A 25,609-nucleotide genomic window follows, 5' to 3' on the forward strand; every position below is an offset into this window, starting at 1 on the left:
GTAAAACTCTCAAAGCAATGATCGATACAGGATCTTCCATTAACATCATGAGAGAAAACTCAGGAAATTTTGCAGAAACTAACGAAAATCAGAAAGTCTATACAATAAATGGACCAATTAACTTACTTAAAAGCATTACATTAAATCCCAGTAAAATTTGCCCAGTAAAACAAAAATTTTTCTTACACAAATTCTCAGAGAATTATGACATACTTATAGGCAGAGATTTTTTGAAAGAAAGTAAAGCTAAGATAGATTATGAAGATGAATCAATTACGTTAGGAGACAAAAAACTTTTCATTGAATATGGTGAAGATGATAAAGAGGGCAAGACCGCACTAAAATGCCTTAGCTCAAAATCATCCGAACAAGAAATTAAAAAGGGCAAGACCGCACCAAAATGCCTTAGCCCAAAGTCAATCGAAAAGAAAGAGGAAAAGGATGAGACCGCACAAGATTGCCTTAATCCACCTCTATCAGAAGATGACTCATTTAATTTTTCCATAAACAACGAACTTAGAGAATGCAACGAATTTCGTCTCGAACATTTAAATGAAGAGGAAAAGAAAGATTTAAAAAGGGTTTTGTTTGAATTCAAAGATATTCAGTACAAGGAAGGTGAAAATTTGACTTTTACTAGTACAATAAAACATTCAATACAAACAAAACACGAAGACCCGATATATAAAAAGCCATACAAATATGCGCAAGCTTTTGACGAAGAAGTTAATACACAAATTACTGAGATGATTAAACAAGGAATAATTCGAAAGTCGAAATCTCCTTATTGTTCACCAATCTGGATAGTCCCAAAGAAAAGCGATGCTTCAGGAAAGAAAAAATTCAGATTAGTAATAGATTATAGGAGTTTAAATGAAATCACAATAAACGATAAATTTCCGATCCCTAGAATGGATGAAATTCTAGACAAATTAGGAAAATGCCAATATTTTACAACACTCGATTTAGCCAAAGGCTTCCACCAAATTCAAATGGATGAAAATTCCATAGCAAAAACTGCATTTTCAACTAAACATGGGCATTATGAATATACCCGTATGCCATTTGGTCTTAAAAACGCCCCTGCAACTTTCCAAAGATGTATGAACAATCTCTTAGAAGATTTAATCTATAAAGATTGTTTAGTATACCTGGATGACATCATTATTTTCTCCACTTCATTGGAAGAACATATTTTGTCTCTTAAGAAAGTTTTTGGAAAATTAAGGAATGCCAATTTGAAATTACAATTGGATAAATGTGAATTCATGAAAAAGGAAACAGAATTTTTAGGTCATATCGTAACTACAAGTGGTATCAAACCTAATCCTAATAAAACCAATGCTATAACTAACTTTCCAATACCTAAGACCCCAAAACAAATAAAATCATTTTTAGGACTATGCGGCTTCTATCGCAAATTCATTCCTAATTTCGCTAATATTGTAAAACCAATGACAGTTAAATTAAAAAAAGGAGCAGTAATTGATATAAAGTGTAAAAATTACATAGAAGCATTCGAAAAATTAAAAGTACTTATTACTTCAGATCCAATACTTATTTATCCTGATTTCAGTAAAACATTTTCTTTAACAACTGATGCAAGTAATATAGCAATCGGTGCAGTGTTATCACAAAACCATAAACCCGTATGTTATGCAAGCAGAACTTTAAACGAACATGAAATCAATTATGCCACGATAGAAAAAGAATTGTTAGCGATCGTTTGGGCAACGAAATATTTCAGATCTTACTTATTCGGAAGACGTTTTGAAATACTCAGTGATCATAAACCTCTTGTTTGGCTGAATAATATCAAAGAACCAAACATGAAGTTACAGAGATGGAAAATAAAATTAAATGAATTTGATTACGAAATTAAATATTTACCCGGAAAAGAAAATTATGTAGCGGACGCTTTATCCCGAACCAAAATAGAAGAAAATATGTTAGGAGAAGTAGCCGAAAGTGTAGGCGCAACCGTACATAGTGCACAGGAAGACAACCAAAATTACATACCAATAACGGAACGACCATTCAATTATTTCCCTAGACAAATCGAATTAATAAAAGGAAATGAAGACCAAACGAACGTACAGCATTATTTTCATAAAATCAAAATCAAAATAACTTATAAAGAAATGACTGAAGACCTGGCAAAAGAAATAATTAAAGAATATTTATGTACAAAGAAAAGCGCTATTTACATGCACAATGACTCAGATTTCCCAACATTCCAGAAAGTTTTCGTAGAAATAATCAATTCTAATCATTTAACAAAATTAGTAAGATGCACAACTAAATTAGAAGATATCTTGACATACGCAGAATTCAAGGAGAAAATATTGGGAAGACATAAAGAACTATTACATCCAGGAATAGAAAAAACAATTAATTGGTTCAAAGAAAAATACTATTTCCCTGACCATCAAAACTTAATCCAGAACATTATTAACGAGTGCGAAATTTGTAACATATCTAAAACAGAACATAGAAACACAAAACTTTCTTTCGAAACCACCCCAGAAATACAAAACATCCGTGAAAAATACGTAATGGATTTTTATATAGTAGGTAATCAACAGTTTTTATCTTGTATTGACGTGTATTCAAAATTTGCTTCATTAGTAGAAATAACAAGTAAAGATTGGCTAGAAGCGAAAAGAGCAATAATGAAAGTATTTAATGAAATGGGAAAACCACAAGAAATTAAAGTAGATAAGGATTCAGCATTTATGTGTGTAGCTTTACACAACTGGTTAGATTCGGAAGGAGTAAAAATTCAGGTAACAACAAGTAAGAATGGTATATCAGACGTAGAAAGATTCCATAAGACAGTTAATGAAAAACTACGAATCATTGGAAGTGAGACAAATATTGAAAATAGGTACACTAAATTCGAGTTAATACTTTACATTTATAATCACAAAACAAAACATAATGCTACAAACAGAGTACCAGCCGATATTTTCATGTATGCAGGAACACCCGATTATGATACACAGGATAAGAAAATCAATAAGATTAATCAACTAAATAAAGACAGACATGATTATGAAATAGATACCAAATATAAGCAATCTCCGTTAGTAAAATCAAAAACAACTAACCCGTTTAAAAAGACAGGAAATATCAGACAAGTTGATGAGAAACATTTTGAAGAAACCAATAGAGGCAGGAAAATTACTCATTATAAATCTAAATTTAAAAAGAAAAAAATAATTAATAAAAGTAAATATAACAATTCCAGACAAACAGAAGAAACCTAATGGATTCAACAACCTCTATAAAATTATTATGTTTATGATTATATTAACTACTTCAATTCAAATGACGAATGGACAAAACATCGAAATAAATCCGATAAAAGCCCAAAATGGATACTTAATGTTTAAAACAGGCACGATAGACATTCCAACTAATTATGAGAATCACTTTATAAGCATAAATATTACGAAAACAGAACAAATCTTTGAGAAATTAGTAGAAGAAGCATGTGAATTCAAAGGAACATTGCAGATAGAATATTTAGTGGGAAAACTTCAACGAGAAATTAATGGTATTAAAATCGCAAAACGTAGCAAAAGAGGGTTGCTAAACATTGTAGGAACAACTTACAAATACTTATTTGGAACATTGGATCAGGATGATAAAGAAGAGTTAGAACAGAAAATCGATACACTAACTGAGAATAGTATTCAAAGTAATGATTTGAATAAGATTATTGATGTCGTAAACAATGGATTAGATTTAATCAACAAATTTAGAGACGAGGAAGAGAAAGAGCAACAGGCTAACGTCCTAATATTTAATCTACAACACTTCACAGAATACATAGAAGACATTGAGTTAGGAATGCAACTAACTAGACTTGGAATTTTTAACCCCAAACTTTTAAAACATGATAATTTAAAACAGGTGAATTCCGAGAAATTGCTTAAAATCAAAACTTCCACTTGGCTCAAAACTAATACAAATGAAATTCTGATTATGTCCCACATTCCTACCGAAATATTTAAAGCCCCTGTTTTCGAAATTATTCCCTACCCAGATGAAGACAATAACATACTAACAGAGAACACGATCAATAAGTATTTCCTACATGATGAAAAAGTATTTGATAAAGAAACAGGAAAGATTGTATTTGACGAATGTATAAATGGAATAATTAAACAAGAAAATACAGGTTGTAAATACACTAAAACTCATAAAAATTTTCAAATTGATTATATTGAACCAAATATTTTATTGACATGGAACATCCCTAAAACATTTTTAAATCAAAATTGCATTAATAAAGAAATTTCTATAAGCGGAAGTAACCTTATCAAAATCCTTAATTGTTCGGTTCAATTGAATGAATTTATCCTTTCAAATACAATGGCAGATTACACCCAAACAGTTTATGTCAGTAATAATGTAACAAAACTAGAACCGCTAGCATATATCCAAACAAAAGAAATTATAAAAACACACACAAAATATTATAATGTATTCCAAATAATAACAACAACTACTTTTATAATTACAATTATAAGTTTATCTTTGTATCTATTCTATAAGTTCAAAAGTTTACCGAAGAAACTAATTGTAAAATATGTAAAACCAAAGGAAGAAACACCAAAGATTCCAGAAATTGTAAACGATCAACCTAATATGAACATAGGAGAGCATCTCATGTTATACCCAAATCTATCGACCTGAGGACAGGCCAAATTCAAAGGTTGGGGGAGTGACATATCCATAGCATTATACATAAACTATGTAAATGTCCACACACCCACACACTCACACATACACATTAAGTATTTGTCAGAACTTACCCTTGAGACTTAGATTCAAATAGGCAAATGCACCGAACATGATCCTAGCCCAAATCAGACCTAAACATAATTGAGGATGGAAAAGTACTTATAAACAAAAATCCTCAGACTAAACAGACCGAGGGAAACATGCATTCAGCACGTTCCCATAATTCAGATCCCCAAACCCAATCGTAAAACTCAAATTTCGGGACCAAAGACAAAAACAAATTCAAAAGCAAGAATCCAAAGTCCAATCGGGAAAGTTCTCAGCCTAAACAATAAAACACACTCAATTAGAATAAACACACTCAAGTAAAGCTCGAAAGCTCCAAAACCGAGGTTTGATCGTAAAAGAAGTCAGAGTTAGGAGTGAAGTTCAGTTTAAGATCTACAAGTAGTAGGTTGGTGTTCTTCAAATAAAGAATATTTGTAACCAGTTGGACATAAGAAAAATAAAGATAATTTTTTTTTATTGAAAACTTATGGTGCAAACATTTAATTATATATAAGTATGTTTTTCAGATTTCTTTTTGTTTGTTTTGTTTTTTGTTTTCACTACTGATCGTTCATATTATTCGTGGTATAACTTTAGTAATATTCTGCACACACTTATGATAGTTATTCATTTATATTTTATGTGTTTATGGATGTACTTATATATCGTATGCTTGTTTGGTTTACTGCTTGCGTAGACTTTATATATGTAAATATGCTTTTCAAAATTTCGTGGCATTATCCCCTTTATAATTACTTGAAATAGTTGAATAATTATACGTGTATATGGGATATATATTCATCTTTCTTCCTGCCCTCGCAGTGATGATCTGTATGTGTTTCTGTTTGTGTCTGAGTGTCATTCAACTCCCACGCACTTCATGCCCTTAGATCGCTAAGCTAAAAAGCCACTTCCATCTTCGACAGGATGGGCTTACAAATTACACTGCCATAGTATCGTAGGCTGTGAATCCTGCGCCATTTGTTTGTTGGAGTTGGAGTTGTTTTGGGCCGGCTTCGTTTCTACACGGGATATTAAAAATCGATTAGTTGTTTATAAATAAAATAATTTCAAATGTCTGTAAGCCTTAGGCTGCATCCAAAGCATAACAAGAAAACGAGAGTAGATCTCAGGTGGTTCTGGAAGAATTCTCAAAAGGAAACCACTTAGATCACATCTCGCCGTGGCGACCGTGACACAATGTTCTGTTTGAGGATTAATATTTTCTGTTGGTTTGTTTAAATGCAAGCTAAGGACAGGCGCAAAGCTGCAGTAGTTTGTTAACATCATTACTTGGGAATATATTTGAAATATTTTACGATAGACAGGCGGTGAGTATATCCTGTACATAAATAAGTCATAGTAGTAATTCATAGTAGGGTATATCAAAACATTCAACTGTGGTTTGCTGTTCAACCAAAACCATAAGGAAATAAAACCAACCGATCAAGATTAAGATCAAAATACAAAATGAAATCAAGTCATACGTTTGTGGGATGCATTCAGTGTTGGTGTAAGGAGTTAGTAGGTGTTTGTGCATGCTTTTGGGACTTATCACATTTAGTTAGTTAGTTCGGAACTTACAACTGTCGTCGACTAGAGTCAGCGAGTATATTAATTCACAATCAGGAAATTAAGTAAATGAATAAGAAAGAAAATGTATTTAATTTCGTGAAGGGCAAACTGCATCAGAACTACGATCAACAACTTCTGTGCAGTGTTTTCAACAGCTCATGATAATGTGGGGTTGGAGTTGTGAATATGTCCAGATATCTGGGTTCTGGGCCCATTAGTCTTACCTCTCAATCAGTTTACGCATTTCTTCGGTGGTGCGCTGATCTTTTGGTTGGGGGGATCGCTTCACAGCTGCGATTTTACATATTTTTGCATAGGAAATGGTTTGTTTGGGTTGCCCGAACCGAAAGAGTGGGTTGTTATACAAAAATTAATTAAAAATTCCATAAAAGTAGACAAAAAGAAAAATTCATAATGAAATGGAAATGAAAACAAAAGGTATTGTCTTAATCAAGACTCTAGAAACGAAAAACAGTGCATTTGGTGACGGTTCGTTGTGGAGAACTTCGTGCAGGTGACTTTGAATCTATGAAACTTAAATTCTTTAAAAACTGATTACATGCAGATTTTTAGTCACAAAAAACTCGGTTATCCCTCCATTAGATACAAACATAAAACATTTAAAAGAAAAGTGTGCTCTATGAAGTAAACTCACAATGTGCAGTATGACTTTAAAGTTTAAACTTAAATAAGAAAATTAATTTAATATAAAACACTGAAAACCAAAACCAAATAATATGTGATCATTTTACAATGTTTATGTTGTTTTTAACTTTTTAGCAAAACACAGCATGAATATTTAAGGTGATGCGAAGGAGTCCAAACATAAATTCTTTGCCATTTCGATGGATAATGATGGATGTTTATATGAAGCCTGAATTTTTTCGAATGAACTATGAGAATTTTTGATGTTCAAGAGAAAGGGCTCATGAGGATTCGAATGCGGTGTGATCAGTGATCGAATGAAGTTCATGTATCACATTTAAACTCAATTTCCAATTGAATCACTCACCCTCAGTGGAGTCTTCTGATTGACATTTAATTCGAAATTTAGAATAAATAGAATTGAAAAAGAGGGCGAATGGCGTTGTGTTAAGATTAGAGCAATCTCTCGAATATTTCACAGCGAATGTTAGATTAATCCGATTTTCGCAACAAAATGGAACTGTTTCTTAAAATCTATAAAAAGTTCATAGCTTACCGCCATAGTTGCCGCGGGGTCCATGATCGCGATCGCACTCGGCCTCTGAGATCTCGTTACTCTCCTTGGAGTCGTTGAATGAGGAGTTGCTCATGTCGTGGTTACGTGGTGGTGGTGGTGGAGGTTCAGGGGATCCATTGCCAGGGTTACGAGCCGAGCCTGTAAAGCATAAATAGTTAGAATTGTACAAGGATTATGATACGAAGTTATCATACACTTACCAATGCTGCGACGACCCATGGAGCCTCGGGAACCATAGTGATCGTAGGGCTGTCCATAGGGGCCTCCGTACTGCGAGCCATACTGATCCTCCTCGGGAGCACAGTTGGCGGGATCATCATATTCGGGTCCAGGCCCGGAGTACAGGCTGCCTCCCTGAGAGTTGACGCGAGTGTAGCGGCGCTAGAAGAAAGATTATATATAATTTTTAATGTTTCTAAAAATCAGAAAACTACTCACATATTGATCCTCTTCGGCACAGTTGGCTGGATCATCGTATTCGGGAGCTGGTGTGTAGATCGAAGACTGTCCTCCTTGGCTGTTCTTGCGCTGGTACCGATTGGCACGGGGCATGGACTGAGATCCGGAACGGGAGTGCACATGGCCGGGGTGTCCGGGCGGGAGCATGGTGCCGGCGTGTCCGGGAACTGGACCCGCATGTCCGTTCTGGTGTGGGAAGGTCTGGAAGTTCATGGCCTTGGTGGGATCCATTTCCTCGCGGAATCCGAGCAAGTGGAAGGTGGCATATGGGCAAATTTCATCCTCCATGCCTTGACGGAAGAATGCATCGATTAGTTTGTGAATTTGCCAGACTTGGAGGTGTTTTTGTTTGGTTTTTAGTGTTTTAGTACGATTTCATGATACCTGATACCCTTTCTGATTGATGTTTTAGGTTATTACTTACTAGTTAGTTGGCTAAGGTTAGCTTGATGCGACCAGAAGTTAGACCAAGTATTAGTGGAAATAAATGAACTAAGACACAACTTAAGGACTAATGGAAGGATGGGTTCAGGGTTAGTTGGAGGAAATGAATACAGAAACAAAAACCCTTAAAGAAATGCGGCTTCTCCCCACCGCTTCTCCTACCTGGATGCCTGTAGTGGCACTCAACATTGCCATGGGCATGACCATAGTGATTGCCGTGCATGGGCACTGGCGGGGCCTTCAGTTCCTCGTACAGATTGGGATTACGACGCGGATCCCAGGTGGAGTGGTTCGAGCGCAAGCCACCACGGCCTGGTGTTTTATTTTTTTGGGATGGTTTGGATGAATGGTATGGTGTATGGATTCGTTTTCGTGTGTTTTGGTGTTTTTTTTTTCAATTTCCAATTTCATACAACATCAAGTATAAGGTCAACGGAAATCATAATCGATTGAAGCAACCAAAACGGGCGGGATTTGGAGTTGTAGGTCGTGCAAGATCAAAAATAAAGATTAAAATAAAGTTCAGGAGAAGCTTGGGCATGGAAGCCCAAACATAAAATGGCTTAAACTAAATATCCAAACTTCACAACAACATTTAGAAATGGGATACGTTTTGTAGTTCATTTCGGGACTCAGGAATAACTTAAAAGAAAGCGGCTTAACAAAGCAATACTAATAATTTCTTTTTGGTTTCAGAAAAGCTTGACTTTAGTGTGATTTATGATTAGATGTGGGCGAGTCACCGCCTACCTCTCATTGTATGCAAAAGAAGGGCAAAATACTTTTCGTTTGTTTTTCGTTCGCAAAGTAAATGGAAGAAAGAACTAAGCGCCAGGACCCGGCCAGGAGTCCTCAAAACTCCCGGACGAGCCGATGGCAGCATTAATAAATGTTGCATTGGAAATTTAGATGCTTACTTATGACTGTACCTCGCTTAATCCGGTCGCAGGTGTTGTAGTTGGATCCGGGAACGGGGGGCAGCTTCCGGTTGGGTGGGGCAATGTATCCGAGCTCGTCCCGCAGATCAGGACGACGTTTGTCCAGGGTTGCGCCGGGTCCCATTGTCTGATTGTAAACTACATCGTCTAGAATTAATATATGATATCGCAAACTCAATATTGAAACACTGAAGATGCTTTTCCTTCATTCTTTGCTGCTCGCAATAAATCGACTCGCATACTTTACTTCTGTTTTATATCTCGACTTGTTCCGTCACTCGTTAAGGATTTAAAATTAATTTTTTGTTTTTTATTTTTGTTTGCTTGCTTTTTGGTTTTTTTTTGGTGCGGCATGTCAACACACTAAATGTGCTAATTAGTAGCTCAAAAATACAAGTTACAATTGCGAAAAAAGATTCCAAAAGACATTACGTGAAGTGTTTTGTTTTTTTTTTTTCGATATCAAAATATACCAACTGGTCAACAATTACAATTACGATTTTGTTTAATAATGACATGAAATGAGCGATGAACTTAATTTTGGATTTTATTCAACATTACTGAATCATCGATAATGGATCTCGATGGCGATTTTAAAAAGCATCTTAGTTTTGGTTTCATAGAATATGGGGAAAAGTGCGGAAAGTATCAACTAAAAACTTTACGATAGATTTGATTTGTCTTGTTCTGTGAAGGATATTGTTTTGGGATAAAGAGATAGAGTATAAAGAGATCGTTTGGATTGTGAAAGTTGCTTAGGTTATAAGCAAAACGTATATACAACAATATAGTAGGTATAACTTTAGTTGGGATTAAACTAATATTGGATATAGTACTCCTTTAGGCTAATAACGAATGCATATAAATAATTGCAACTGAATTGCAAAATAATCCATTTAAATGATGTTACTAGAGATATTTCAATTACGTCACCCAATTGGTTTCAATGACGATGAAATCGCGATGATGATACATTGTATAAACAGATATTGACACTAACATATGATTGGAATATAATAATATTATATATGGATATTTTTACATTTAATATTTTGTATATTTTGAGTATTTGACGGTTGGTTGGTATATTTTTGTGGTGCAAGCTTTTGGGTTTATTTCTGTAAGTGTAGCTTATATAGAAATCTATAAATTATGTGAAAATCATGCAATAATTTAGCTAAACAGTGACATGCCACAGACACTTATTTAAGTTAATAATTATATATGTTTTAAAGATTCAATTAATTTTTAGAGTGACGGCTTTTTGAACTGAATTGTTGGTTTTAGGAAATTTTATGAATATAATTGCAAAAGTTTTGAAACTTAAGGTAGATCTTTTGTAAAAATTAGGTAGAGATAACTGATTATCTTTTTTAGTAAATATTATAAGTAAAAATAAAAGGATTACATTATATTCAGGACTTAAATAAGAGGATTTATGCAGGTTCTAAATACAAAACAGATTAATCCCTAACGTTTTATCTATTTGGTTTTGAAACTTTGTTGTTAAACCATTTTTAAAACCAACATTTAGCCACAAGATAAACAGAAATAAAATATTTAAGTTCTTAAAATTGGATTAAGATGCATATATTATAATAAATTAATATATAGGATGTCAAGGGGCAACCACGCCCGCTGTAAAAGAAACCTACAATACACATCCTTCTGGCCACCACGCATATCGTCCGCTCGTCGCCGGGACAGTGCCACACACACCACACAGATGCCCACGGCCACCACCACCACGGTGGCTATCAGGGGCACCATGAAGTTCAGGTCGAGCCACTCGGGCATCCAGGCGGGCAGGCGGATGCGGGTATGGACATTGCCATGCCCCGTTCCATCATCAAGAGGGGCAATGGTGCCTTTTTTGCGTGTTTTTTTTTTTATTTTTGTGGCAAGATACAAACCATATTCACACATGCAACAACAACAACATCAACAAGAACAACATTCACACGCAACAGGCAAGTATTTTTTGATAGAAAGTATTTCATAATTGAAGCGCAAGTGTTACGATTTCGAGAGTGTTGTGTTTTGAGATGTGTGTGTTGTGTAGAGAAGTAGAGAGAAACCGAAAAAAGAACAAATATGATAATTAGTCGGGATTATAGATACCTTTGTGATGATTGCCCTTGCTACGCAGTATACAAATAACAATTATAGCGATTATAATGACGAGCAGAGCCGCCACCACGGGCACTACTAAATTTAGGTTCGATAGAATAATGCGGATCGTGTCCTCGGCGCTTAATTCTGGTAAATCACGCGAGGGTGCGATAGTGCCTGCAACAACAATAACAACAACAACCAAAGGGTGTTTTTTCAGTGGGTGGCAGGACACACATATAAGGTTGAGAGAGAGAGAGAGTGAGACAGACAGAGAGAGAGATAGATGGAACATTTTCACCTTTCACCCAAGAAACACCTTAACAAACACTTTACATATACAAATACAGACGAAGGCATGTTTTAACTTTTTGTTTTTAAATATAAAGTGTAAATATTATTTTTAGTTTTTGTTTTTAGTTTATAATACATTTTGCGCAAAACTTGAAGCACGCATCAAATTGTGAATAATATTTATATGAATGAGAAAAAATCTATTTAACTATTTGAAAAAATTCGTAATTGTATTATAGGTTTAAAATACGTTTAAATGCAATTTGTTTGTAATCCGCTTAAATCTAATTAATGATGTACGAGAGTATGTATGTCAAGTCGCAAACAACATTCCAAGAAAATAGAGAAATCTTCTTGAAGGAAACTTAGGCGGAACTCAACTCAACTATAACTATAACTATAACTTTAAAGTTTAAACTGAAATTAATCGAAACGGCAATAACCCAAAACAAATTGTCTGCAAATGACTGGAGCTGTTGTGTATATAAGTATATAAGTTAAAGGAAATGATGTCTCTCGGATCGGATCTTAACTCTCTGGCCAGGATGAGGACTCTTTGGTTGTTGTGCTTTTGTATTTTGAATGGCAATGGCATATGGTGGCTCTGCTCGATTCTCGATTGAGTTTCTTATGCATTTTGTCTTTTCCAAGTCACTGGTTAATGAGCACTTTGCTATTTGAAATAAAAATTAAATTAATTTTCCAAAATCATAACTATATACCCGTTTTTATTCGTGGTGAGTGAATCGATTCTGTGACCAGTTGTGAATTAATTTCTTATTGAAAATCATTAGAGACAAGAATTTTTTGAGATATTTAACAATCAGGATTTACATCAATTGGAGTTTTTACATTTCAGAGATTCAGGAATGGTTCGGCGGGTACAACAACATTTATTAGCAGCTTCTTTCCTAATCTATATTGGAGTTATATAATTTTATACAATCGATTTTGTCACAAACTGGGCACAGAAATGCAAAAAAAAAAAAGAAGAAAATCTTGAAACATAAATAAAATCATAAATATTCATACTGTGATCTATAGAGCTCTACAATGCTTGGGTCTAGTGAACAAAATAAACTTTAAAAAATAATAAAAAACTTAAAACATTGCTGGTTTGGTGAATTAGTAATCTATTCATTTATATACATAAGGATACTTGGCATTAGCTCTTCGTTTGGGGATTGTTGAACAAAAACGGAAGGAAACAAATTGCATTTACGTAAGTCAAATGATTATTATTATACACTATTTGGGTGCAGCTGCTTTCATAGTTCTGACAATTCAAAAATAAAAGATCTATCTTTTAAATAAATTAAAATATATACTAAATAAAAAGCCATTTTAGAGTGCGTTTAGAAAACAAAAAATATATCAATTACTGTGCAATCGTTTCTTATTTTGGAAATCAAAATCACAAGTTGGCTCATTTTTTGGTAATATACAGATTCTTTTTTTTGGTAAAAGGCAAAATGAACTCATAATAGTGTGGATATCGTATAGCTTGGTGCTTATCATCTTGTTATTTGTATATGGACAGAGTTTTAGGAAACCTTTTCCCAAAACCCCTCTACTTGACAGCTCTGACCCATTTTTTGGGGCTTACTGGCTGCCAGAGAGGTATTCTTAGAAAAGGGTTTCTATTCCGTCAACGTAGAGTACTTTATGTACAAAGCAATGCAGGGATATATTTATAGGGTGAGAATCGGAGAACAGATCATAAATACCTCCGGTGACTGTCAGTGTGGCAAAGTCGTATTCGGCAACCGTGAATCCAGCAGAGTTGTGGGCGGTGATTCTCAGGTTGTACCAGGTGGCGGGCTCGAGATCCAAAACCACGTAGTTGTTGTCGGGCTTGACATTGTTGGAGATCTGGTTCCATTCGATTTGGTCGCTGTTTAGGCAGATTATTGATTATAGTAAAGAATCAAAGTGTAAAAAGATAAACAAATACCGCTTCTTGCTCTCAACAACAAAGTGGGACATGGGGCAGCCACCATCTTTCCAGGCCTTGAAGTGCAGGGACACAGAGTTGGAAGACACTTCGATGAAACGTGGTTTTTCAGGCAACTTGGGCTTTTGGCCCTTGGTGCGGGTGTTCAGAATATCAGAAGCCTCTCCAGCTCCAATGCTAGGAATTAAGAAGATTTAGAATTTAAGTTCCATCAAGTATTTGTGGACTTACTTGTTGAACCCTGTGGCATAGACCTGATAGCGGGATCCGCAGAGTAGATTCTCAATGTTGTGCTTCTGTGAGTCCACGGATACTTCAGCAGTTTCCCATTCGCCGAATTCTGAAAAGGATTGTAAGTTAAAGGACAAAGCCACCTAACTCGTAACTATCAACCCACCTGGTTTGTAGTGCAGAGTGTATCCGTGCAGAGGAGCAGTGTCTCCCTCATGGGGCTTTAGTTTCACTGTCAGAGCATCTGTGGTGGTGGCCGAGAGCGTGACATGGGGCGACTGGGGGGGAGCTAAAACGATGAGCTTGTGGGTGATCGAGTCCTTGGCAATCGAGTTCTCAGCATGGCAGGAATAGTCGCCGGCATCCTGGCGATTCACGGATTTGATCAGAAGAGATCCATCGGGGAGGACACGCATACGATCATTGGCGCTGAACTCCACTCCCTTGATCTTCCAGGTGATTTCTGGTTGGGGGGCACCGACAGCCAGGCAGGGCATCTTGGCGTCCTCCTTGAAGGTGGCGTTGAAGGTGTCGTCGAAGGAGGCGATCTTGGCGGGCACCTGGTCACTGGGCATGGCCACAATACTCTTGGATTGCTGACCCTCGCCAATAGTCGTGCTGGCAGTTACCCAGAATTCGTATGGCTTGTTCTTCTCCAGTTCTGTGGCCTCGAAGCTCATCTGGTAGTGGGGCACCTTCTGGGTCTTGGTCTCGGTTTCAGCGCCTTCGGCCTTTGAGTAAACAGTGTACTGGGTGATGATTCCGTTGGGCTGTGCTGGTGATCTCCAAGAAACAAGAATGGCGGCATTGCCCATAACCAGGGCCTTGACATCGGTGGGAGCTTCGGGAACTGTGGAGGAAAAGGATGTTAGCCGTTCATCTAGTAAGAGGTGGAGAATCCTAGCTACTTACCATCTGGTTCGGTTTGGCAGTGAATGGGCACGCTGCGAACTCCATCACCTCCGGCTGTGGTGGCCAGGACTTGCATGGTGTAGTTGGTGTACTTCTTCAGCCCATGGAGAACGGTGTCCGAGGAGGCAGTCTTCTTGTAGTGACGCTTGGTCTCATCTATTAAGGATATTCGTTATACTTAGTATTTGAAACCCTAAAGATTAGAAGGCTGATCTACTTACCATACCACTCATCGCTGGGGGCATAGACAACCTTGTAAGTCTTGATCACTCCGTTGGCGGACTCCAGGGGCGGGCTCACCCAGCTGACGCGGATGGTCTGGGAGGTCAAGGTTGTGCAGGCAGTGTCGCTGGGGGGCTGGCTGGGTGTACCTTCGGCAGTGAATTGTTTCTCTTCCTCGCTCAGAGGGCCGGCTCCGATCTTGTTGAAGGCTTGGATCACCACAGAGTACTGGGTGTAGACGCGCAGGTTCTGCAGTTCCAGGTTGTGCTCCTTGCCCTCCTCGGTGATGAAGTTAATGGTCTCGAAGACGTATGAGGAGTTGGTGTTTGATAGCTTGTAGCCGACATAGTAGCCCAGGATTTCGCCATTCCATTCGGTGCGTGGTGGTGGCTTCCAGGTGACCCGCATGGTGGTCTGGTTCACGGGTTCCACCTTGATGTTCTGTGGCTTGCCGGAAGGAGCTTCTTCGGCGGTGATGATGGTCACTGCCTCGGAGGACTGAGAGGTTCCAATGGCGTTCTCGGCGACGATGCGAATGTTGTATGTGGTTGCCGGGCTGAGCTTCTGGACTTGGGCTTCGGTGGTGTGTCCGGGCACGATGACTCGATCGATTTCACTCCAGGAGGCGCGGGAACGCTTGAACTCAATGATGTACCGGTCCAGGGGCGAGTTTCCATCGTAGGGTTGGGCCCAGCTGAGCTGCACAGATCGGCCGGACTTGTCTAAGACCTTCAAGGCGTAGGGCATCTCGGGCACTTCCTGAACAATCATATTGATGCTGGCATCGTCGGATCCAAAGGCATTGGTGGCCACGCAGGTGAACAGGGCGGAGTCAGACCTTTCGGTACGCTTGATGGACAAGCTGGACATGACGCCGGTGGACAGGATCTCCTCGCGAATGGTGTAGCGGTTGTCGTTCTTGGGGTCCAGGCGCATGTTGTTCATGTTCCATAAAATTCCGATGGGCTTCTCTCCCTTGGCCTCGCACTGCAGTACGGCGGGTTCTCCTCGTCGGGCGGTCTGGTTTCTCAGCTTCTCGGTGAACTCTGGTGGGGCCTGGACACTGATCATGATCACTGCCGAGAGTCCAGAGCCGATGCCGTTGATAGCTTCGCACAGGTAGTAGCCTTCGTTGGTCTTCTGGATATTGTCGATGTGGAGGGTGCCTTCTTCTACGCGAATATTGTCGTTCTTCTTCAGGTCCTTGTACTCTCCAGGGGTATCACCTAGGAAGAAAAAGTTTTAAAGATTTGTCCTAAAGGGGAGGGGATGCCCATACTTACCAACAGCTTTCTTCCATGTGACTTGGGGCTTGGGGAATCCATCGGCTTTGCATTCAACTTTAGCATCTGATCCCTGGGCAAAGGCTTTGTCGGTGGGTTCGAGGATCCATCTTGGGGGTACTGCACATGGGAGTGGTTTTCGTGGTTGTGGAAAGAGAATATGTTAGTAAGGTTGTGGCGGTTTCTTAACTACAAGTTTTTGATGCATGCATTTCAGTTAAGATTCATAGAGGAAGCGGATCAACACGGACTTGATATCAAGCAAATCGAAATGATTTTAAAAGTATATATATTTTAAAAATTTACTGAGGGATATTATTTTTAATATCTTTGCTTAAGTAAATGAATTAAGAAACTTGTTATAGGAGAGAAAAAGGTTTAGCAATCGTATCATTTCCATTTGCTTAAAAAGCTTGCAAATACTTTTCTTTAATTTAGTTTTTCTTTCAAAAGTATTTACATTCTTTGGCTTAAGTTTTAAATAAAATTAAAAGGCCAAGCTACAACTAAAGTTTAGCACAATGAACCAAAGTGTTAAAAGGACAAATAAAAGTTGGATTTTAATTAAACTAAAGTTAAACCAAAACTAAAGGTTAAAGTTCATGCAGTTTGTGAAAAACAAAGACCATTTATTTGTGCAAATGGGTTTTGTTTTGTGACTTAATCGCTAAGTAAATTATGATTAATAAAATGAAAGTTAATTAATGAGGGATTTGGGATGGATTTTGGGGCAAGACTGATCGGGGCGATGGGTTTACGTTTACGGAAGCGCAGACTCGGTCTCGATTGGCGGAAGACCAAGTTTCTTAGTAACGATTAAGTTTAGTTTCGGTTAAGTAGACAATTAGAAGCGGTTTTTGGTAGTAAATGTTGCAGATGCTTGTCGACTGTTGGTTGGTTTATTCGGTGTTGGAGCATGAGCTTTGTGAACTTTTCAAATAAAAAATTAATCAAAAAATAGAGTCCTCAAACAGGGTTTTTGGGTAGTTCTGTGTGCTGTGCATGGATGTGTGTGCAGAGTCATATTTGTGTTTCGATTGCCAGGTGATTTACAAACATATTATTTTATGGGGAACCTATTGGTTAGATATCGTCTAACTTTTCCGCCTTGGGGATGTTTCCTTCCAAGGTTCATAACATTTAAGAGTAATATTCAAAACTGCACATATGTACATATGTATATAGACCTCGATCCATCTTTTTTTTTGGCCTAGAGAGTGAAAGTTTTCGATTAAGAGAAGTCTGTAGCAAAAACTGTAAAGTCAAAGGAGTAAGCGAGACAAAGTATAGCTCCTGCCCTCAATTACCATTTACAGTTAGCCCGTCTAGTCGCTCGGCCACGCCCACCTGGTTGCTTGCCCTGCACGTGTAGTTGCCCGCATGGCCCGCCCCCACCCGGTTGATGATCAGCAGGCTGGTATGCTCGCCCACCGTTGCCTGTGTGACGACATCATCGCCTCCATCGTGCAGCTGCCGCCCATCGAGCCACCATTCGAATAAAATGGGCGTGGCACCCCGGCTGGCAATGCACGTGAGTTGCACATAGTCGCCGACATCGCAAACGGAAGTGGATATCAGGAGCGGAGCTAGCACGGGCGGTTCTTTTGGGGAGTTGGGAGGGAAATTTAAGATTTTCTATTATTAAATATTTTTATACCCTTGCAGAGGGTATTATAATTTTGGTCAAAAGTGTGCAACGCAGTGAAGGAGACATCTCCGACCCTATAAAGTATATATATTCTTGATCAGGATCACCTCCTGAGTTGATATGAGCATGTCCGTCTGTCCGTCTGTCCGTCTGTCCGTCTGTCCGTCTGTCTGTCCGTCTGTCTGTTTCTACGCGAACTAGTCTCTCAGTTTTAAAGCTATCGTCTTGAAACTTTGCACACACCCTTCTTTCCTTTGCACGCAGTATATAAGTCGGAACGGCCCGGATCGGCCGACTATATCCTATAGCTGCCATATAACTGATTGATCGGAAATGGTATAACTTTGGTGTTTTTAGAGTTAGAGAGTTCAAATTTGACATGTGAGCTATATTTGGCAAAACATTACGTCATGCCAAATTTCATAAGGATCGGCCGACTATATCCTATAGCTGCCATATAACTGAACGATCGGAAATGACCCAACTTTCGTGTTTTTGAAGATAGAAAGCTGGAACTTAGTACAGATTTAATTCTTGGTCAGTTGATCCAACCTACCAAATTTCATTAGGATCGGCCGACTATATCCCATAGCTGCCATATAACTGAACGATCGGAAATGGTATTCGGTAGAAATATCAACTTTCGTATTTTTGAAGATAGAAGTTTGGGACTTTTTTTAGATTTTGTATTGTAATAAATTGGATTATATATTCCTATTCCCATAAGGATCGGCCAACTATATCCGATGTTTGCGATATATATCCGGTTTTAACTGCAAGGGTATATAAACTTCGGCTCCGCCCGAAGTTAGCTTTCCTTTCTTGTTTTAAATGAAATTATATAGAGAAAATCCTATTATTTTTCTTAAGAAGGACTATTATGCTGGAAAGTAGGCAACAAAAATGGTTTTCCTCATCACAATAAACCTCAGACTTGTTTGGCCAATATCTTTGGAAAGAGTAAGCAAGAAAAACTTTATAAAAAAAATCTCAAAAAAATAATACACTATAAACTTTTTATATACAATGGGGTCCTTTGAATACCCTTCACTTTTAGGGTGGACCAGCGACTGGTCAATCCCGCCGCATTGCTGGCCACACACGTATAGTTGCCGGAGTCGCTAATGGTGGTCTGTCGCAGGGACAGGATCAGGGTGTACTCGTCGATCTTGTGGTAGATGGAGCGCAACAGGGGCTGTCCGTCCTTCAGCCAGTAGATGTCGATGGGCAGGTCCCCCGAGGTGACCATGCACATGACCCGGACCGCCTGGCCACCATTGACCCCGTTGGCATTGAAGTGGAACTGCTCGATCTGGGGCAGCTCTGAGGAAATCGTGCAGTGAGTGAACAGTCTATACAGTGGGGTAATATCCCCCTAGTGTTATTTTACACAGGATATACCATACCAACACCAACAACAGAGGACTCAGAGACAGACAGTGGGGATATACAGATGATAGTTCGCCTAATCTAGGAGCTATAACTACAGGCCTCCTGGAAACTTCTTGAAATCAGGACTGGCACAAACCCTTGACACTCAGAAGCGTCTCGACGGACGACTCGCCCGCCCGGTTGGCACCTCGACAGGTGTAGGTGCCGGCATGGTCGCCCCGCACACTCTCGATATTCAGCGAGCTGCTCCGGCGACTGATCATCAGGATAGTGACTCCGGGCAGGTCACCTGCCGGCTGGCCGTTGTAGTACCAGGTGATGTTGAAGGGCGCATCGCCGTGCACCACGGCGCAGGATAGTTGGTAGTAGTCGCCCACATACAGGGGCGAGTTCCCGGGCAAAGGCGCCAGTTTGGGGGGCACTTTGATTTTCATAAAAAATGGGAAATTAAAATTAAACATAAAATATAATGAAGGCAGTAGATGGACCTATACCCCAAACCTATCTTTCAGAAGAAGTATTTTTCCCTAAAAGCCTATTCTTTATCTATTGGTTCGTTAATACGATTCATTTCAGTGCTTTATCGATGACATTCATGCAAGCTTTCGTGGGTCAGTGTGCGCCAGGCCTTAAATACCAAACAGTGACAGATCCAAACAGATCAGATATAGGATATAGAAACAGATTCAGATTCACAGACGAGGCAGTTAGGAAGACAACAGCAGATAGAGACAGGTGTTCGGAAGATCATGCTGTGGTAGATGGTAAAAGATGGGAACTTTGGATTCTAAATGGATGTTTTTTAAGATCTTTATATTTTAAGATATTTGTTCCGGAATTAAAAATGTTAAAGACATCCAAAATCCCCATCTACCATCCACACTTTTGCTGACTTTTGCCGAGGTTAGTATGCAACCACAAAGAACTACTCGAGCGACCCGTTCCCTTTGGATTTCTAACCGTAGACGTTCAGAGGTGTTGTGAACTGCTGATGACCCGCCGAGTTGTGGGCGTGGCAGGTGAAATTCCCCGCATGGGAGGCCTCCACAGCCTCGATGGTCAGGACACTGCCACGACGACCTACACGCGCAGTGCTGATGCCCGACTCCTCGGGGATCTCCTGGCCGTCCAGCGTCCATTCGATGGTGAGGGGCAGGTCGCCTCCTGGGACGGAGCAGTGCAACGTCAGGTACTGGCCCACCTGGGCAGGACCCTCCTCGAAGGCGAAGGGTATGATGCGCGGCAGAACTGGAACGGTGGCGATGGTGGTGGGATGGTAAAACAAAAGGTGCACAAAATAAATCAAAAGCGGATCAAAGAAAGCCGTATCTAAGTCTAATCCTGCGACAAGGACCTATCACTCGCAGCTGGGTGCTGTAGGAGGCCCTGCCGGCCGCATTCTCCCCGTGGCAAGTATAATTGCCGGCGTGGCGGGCCGCCACACTCTCGATGGTGAGGACGCTGCTGCGGCGATCCAGCTTGGCGATGAGGATGTCCTGGTCCTCGTCGTTGAAGAGCGGCTGGTTGTTGAACGTCCAGCGAATATTCAGGGGCAGATCGCCCTCCGTAAGGGTGCACTGGTAGGTTATGTACTGGCCCAGGTGTGTGGGCTGCGAGCCCGTGGCGAAGGGCGTGATTTGGGGCAAGACTTGCGGGAGTTGGAAAACAAAAACAAACCAAATGAAGGAACAGTAAAACCAAAGACTATTCTACTTTAAAATATGTGTGTGAAATTGAATCCTTCGGCCCACCGTTGACCACCAGAGCAGCCGTGTACTCCACAGATTGGGCCTTGTTCCTGGCCCGGCACGTATAGTTGCCCGCATTGTTGCCGTTCACCGAGTCGATGGTGAGGACATTGACCTTCTTGCCAATCTTCGACGTGGTTACCCCGTGGTACTCGTTGATGGGATAGTCGTTGAAGAGCCAGTTGATGTCCACGGGAAGGTCGCCCTTGGAAATGGTGCACTGCACGGTGACAGAGTCGCCAAAGTTGGCGGGCTCGTCTCCGAACTCAAAGGGACTGATGTGTGGCGGTACTTGGGATTATCAATATTGGGTTAAGATCTATTAGTGGACATCCTTTGCACCTAATTAATGGCAACCCCTTACTCTTACAAGCTAGAATATCAAAGCCAAGACACAAAAGCCAAAAGCAACATGCATATAGTTGGTGTGTTGTGTGGGAGGACGAGAAGTGGATTCGAATATTCAAAACTAACTAAATCAAACTGAGATTAAAGTGCTGTACATAAGCCCAGGCTCCTAGTGGCTATCGGGCAATACCATTCACTATCAACTGGGCCGTGTAGACCGCCGAGGCCCACAGATTCCGGGCCTTGCAGGTGTAGTTGCCCACGTGCCGGGCACTCACGGCATCGATCATCAAGACACTAAGGCGCTTGCCCATCTTCGAGGTGGATATGCCAGAGTAGTGGTTGATGGGGTAGTCGTTGAACAGCCACTCGATGTCGAGGGGCAGGTCCCCCGAGCTGACCAGGCAGTTCACCGACACGGAATCTTCAAAGTTGGCCGCCTCGTCGCCAAAATCAAAATGCGCTATCTTTGGGGCGACTTGCCACAAAAAAAGAGGGAGGACAACTACAATTAGGCGAGGGAATTGAACAGAAAACTTGAAAAAATAAAGTAAAGTGTTTGCTGTACAGTTTCTGAAACCAAAAAGTACCATTGACTATCAGTTCGGTTGTGTAATTCACGGCCGCCGCGTGGTTCTTGGCCCGACAACTGTACTGCCCCGCGTGGCGGGCCTGGACACTGTCGATGCTCAGCATGCTGTTCCTCTTGCCGCCCTTGACCACATTGATGCCCGAGTAGGAACTGATCCCATAGTCATTGAACAGCCACTCGATGTCGATGGGCAGGTCCCCGCTGGAGATCAGACAAGTCACTGAAACCGAATCCTCCACGTTCGTGGGCTCTTCTCCGAAGTGAAAGGGTGTGATTTTGGGCGGAACTTGGGGTTTCAAAATAAAGTACACAAAACGAGGAAAAATAAAAGAAAACATTAGACCTATTGGGACACTTTGTACCATTAACAGTCAGCTGAGCTGTGTAGTTTACGGCGGCGGCATGGTTCTTGGCCCGACAGCTGTACTGACCCGCATGGCGGGCCTGGACACTGTCGATGCTCAGGATGCTGTTTCTCGTGCCGCCCTTGACAACATTTATTCCGGAATACGAACTAATCCCGTAGTCATTGAACAACCACTCAATGTCGATGGGCAGATCCCCGGTGGAGATGAGACACATGACCGAGACAGAGTCCTCCACATTTGCGGGGGTTTCTCCAAAGTCGAAGGGCGTGATTTTCGGTGGAACTTTGTGGGATTATTTTGGGAGTAAAAAAAAGGTTAATAACAAAAGAACAAGTCATTTTAAGACTTAAACTATAACTAAAAGTTCTGAGAAGAAGCCACAACCATTCACGATAAGCTGCGCTGAGTACTCGGAACTAGCTGCCTTGTTCTTGGCCTTGCAGGTGTAGTTCCCGGCATGTCCTGCATGAACCGAGTCTATGGTGAGGACACTTGTTCGCTTGCCACCTCGTAGTACCGCCACGCCAGTGGCATAGTTGATGACCTCCCCATTGAACAGCCATTCAATGTCGATGGGCAGATCTCCAGAGGAAACAAGACAGTTGACCGAAACCGAGTCTTCAAAGTTGGCAGGCGACTCGCCAAAGTCGAAAGGAGCTAGTTTTGGAGGGGCTTGAGAGGGAGGGGATGAACAAAACATAAACAAATCAACTTGAGGCTAAATAACACTCTATAGGTACTACTTAATGTTGTCTAAATACCATTCACTATCAACTCTGTTGTGTAATTAACCGCAGCCGCGTGATTCTTGGCCCGACAACTATATTTCCCCGCATGCCGAGCATGGACATTATCGATCGTCAACATGCTCGTCCTTTTGCCGCCCCTGTAGATGGTGATGCCCGAGAAGGAGCTGATGCCGTAGTCATTAAACAACCACTCTATATCTATGGGTAGGTCTCCGCTGGATATGAGGCAAGTAACAGAAACCGAGTCCTCCACATTGGTGGGCTCCTCCCCGAAGTCAAAGGGTGTAATCTTGGGTGGGACTTGGGAAACACAAAATTATTAATTTAAAACTAATTATATCACTAAGGAGTATCTACTAAAAGAATCCAAGACCCATTAATACCATTCACTATTAGTTCTGTGGTGTAATTCACAGCCGCGGCGTGATTCTTGGCCCGACAACTATACTTTCCGGCATGCCGAGCGTGGACGTTGTCGATGGTGAGCATGCTAGTCCGCTTGCCGCCCCGGATGACGGTCATCCCGGAGTAGGAGCTGATTCCAAAGTCATTGAACAACCACTCGATATCGATGGGTAGGTCCCCGCTAGAGATCAGGCAAGTCACCGATACAGAGTCCTCCACATTGGTGGGCTCCTCCCCGAAGTGGAAAGGTGTGATTTTTGGAGGAACTTTGGGGGTTGGAATTTATTAAAACAAGACAAAAACTAATAACTTGTATTAAACTTAAGAAAATCTACTAAAGTTTAAGTGCCACTATGTACCATTCACTACGAGTTCTGTGGTATAGTTGACGGCAGCAGCGTGGTTCTTGGCCCGACAACTATACTTTCCGGCATGCCTGGCCTGGACATTATCTATGCCCAGGACACTACTGCGCTTTCCACCTTTGACCACCGTGATCCCCGAGTAGGAACTGATTCCGAAGTCATTGAACAACCACTCAATGTCGATGGGGTGATCTCCGCTGGATATCAGACAAGTGACCGACACAGAATCCTCCACGTTTGTGGGCTCATCGCCAAAATCAAAAGGAGTTATTCGCGGGGGTACTTTGGAATTAAAAAAACGGGTAGTGGCGGGAACAGAAAAAATTAATAAGCCAAAAGAAATGCTAAAAGTAAGAACACCAGACTTGTAGTACCATTCACTATTAACTCGGCTGTGTAGTTCACAGCAGCTGCATGGTTCTTGGCGCGACAACTATACTTTCCCGCATGTCGGGCCTGGACACTGTCGATGCTCAGGACACTATTGCGCTTCCCTCCCTTTACAACAGTGATCCCAGAATAGGAACTGATTCCGTAGTCATTGAACAACCACTCGATGTCGATGGGCAAGTCCCCGCTGGATATAAGACATGTCACCGAAACCGAGTCCTCAACGTTTGTGGGCTCATCTCCGAAATCGAAAGGAGTTATTCTCGGAGCGACTTGGGTGGTAAACAAAGGAGTAATATAACCAATCAGAATATATAATTAAATAAAAGTTTCTACTTTAAGAATAAGAAATATTTTCCGTCCAATACCATTCACTATCAACTCGGTTGTATAATTCACAGCAGCGGCATGGTTCTTGGCCCGACAGCTATACTGTCCCGCATGGCGTGCCTGGACACTGTCGATGCTCAGGACACTATTGCGCTTGCCGCCCTTCATAACCGAGATTCCCGAGTACGAACTGATGCCAAAGTCGTTGAAAAGCCACTCGATGTCGATGGGCAGGTCCCCGGTGGAGATCAGACAGGTTACCGACACGGAATCCTCCACGTTGGCCGGCTCCTCGCCAAAGCTGAATGCCGTGATCTTGGGTGGGGCTTGGATAGGGATGGGTTGTGTTTAAATAAAGCTACAGAACCAAATCAAAATCCTAGACTATATCCTAATGAAGAGAATGTGTCCCGCCAACCGTTCACAACGAGGGCCGCCGAGTACTCGCTGCTGGCCGCCTTGTTCTTCGCCTTGCAGGTGTAGTTCCCGGCGTGTCCTGCATGCACGGAGTCGATGGTCAGGAGACTGGTCCTTTTGCCCCCCCGGAGCACCGCAATGCCAGTGGAAAAGTTAATGGGTTCTCCCTCAAACAACCAATCGATGTCGATGGGCAGATCCCCCGATGTTACAAGGCAGTTGACCGACACGGAGTCCTCAAAGTTGGACGGAGATTCACCAAAGTCGAAGGGAGCTAGCTTAGGTGGGGCTGTGGGATATAAGGATGGGGGATTCTGGGATCAAAATCATACATCACTTTAGTTCTAATAGACTTTAGGCAATAGACAGTTTAGTTCTTAAGTACGGTGGCCACTCAATACCATTGACTAT

At 40.8% G+C, this 25,609-nt stretch overlaps 1 protein-coding gene across 45 annotated transcripts in view; it reads right to left on the bottom strand.

Annotated features, from left to right (window-relative positions):
* Positions 1–243: 243 nt before the first annotated feature.
* Dscam1 (Down syndrome cell adhesion molecule 1) overlaps positions 244–25,609 on the bottom strand; it is a 65,564-nt gene continuing 40,198 nt past the window's right edge. For 31 of the 45 annotated variants that reach the window (XM_070278452.1, XM_070278456.1, XM_070278465.1 and 28 more), the window contains 15 exons: positions 16,447–16,566; positions 15,163–16,389; positions 14,942–15,097; positions 14,196–14,879; positions 14,030–14,138; positions 13,799–13,975; positions 13,572–13,738; positions 11,094–11,306; positions 9,430–9,585; positions 8,663–8,812; positions 8,036–8,346; positions 7,798–7,978; positions 7,577–7,735; positions 6,600–6,666; positions 244–5,822 (listed from right to left, as the gene is read on the bottom strand). In XM_070278452.1, the coding sequence (XP_070134553.1) occupies positions 5,741–5,822; positions 6,600–6,666; positions 7,577–7,735; positions 7,798–7,978; positions 8,036–8,346; positions 8,663–8,812; positions 9,430–9,585; positions 11,094–11,306; positions 13,572–13,738; positions 13,799–13,975; positions 14,030–14,138; positions 14,196–14,879; positions 14,942–15,097; positions 15,163–16,389; positions 16,447–16,566 (3,959 nt within the window). In that variant the 3' untranslated portion in view covers positions 244–5,740. Of the gene's footprint in view, positions 5,823–6,599; positions 6,667–7,576; positions 7,736–7,797; positions 7,979–8,035; positions 8,347–8,662; positions 8,813–9,417; positions 9,586–11,093; positions 11,307–11,559; positions 11,728–13,571; positions 13,739–13,798; positions 13,976–14,029; positions 14,139–14,195; positions 14,880–14,941; positions 15,098–15,162; positions 16,390–16,446; positions 16,567–19,622; positions 19,908–20,446; positions 20,735–22,172; positions 22,529–23,674; positions 23,795–25,609 lie in introns of those variants that run through there. The other 14 variants (XM_070278480.1, XM_070278481.1, XM_070278486.1 and 11 more) reach the window with 9 other exon arrangements.

Source organism: Drosophila bipectinata, chromosome 2R, assembly GCF_030179905.1.
Source record: "Drosophila bipectinata strain 14024-0381.07 chromosome 2R, DbipHiC1v2, whole genome shotgun sequence".
In the NCBI taxonomy this organism is placed as follows: domain Eukaryota; kingdom Metazoa; phylum Arthropoda; class Insecta; order Diptera; family Drosophilidae; genus Drosophila; species Drosophila bipectinata.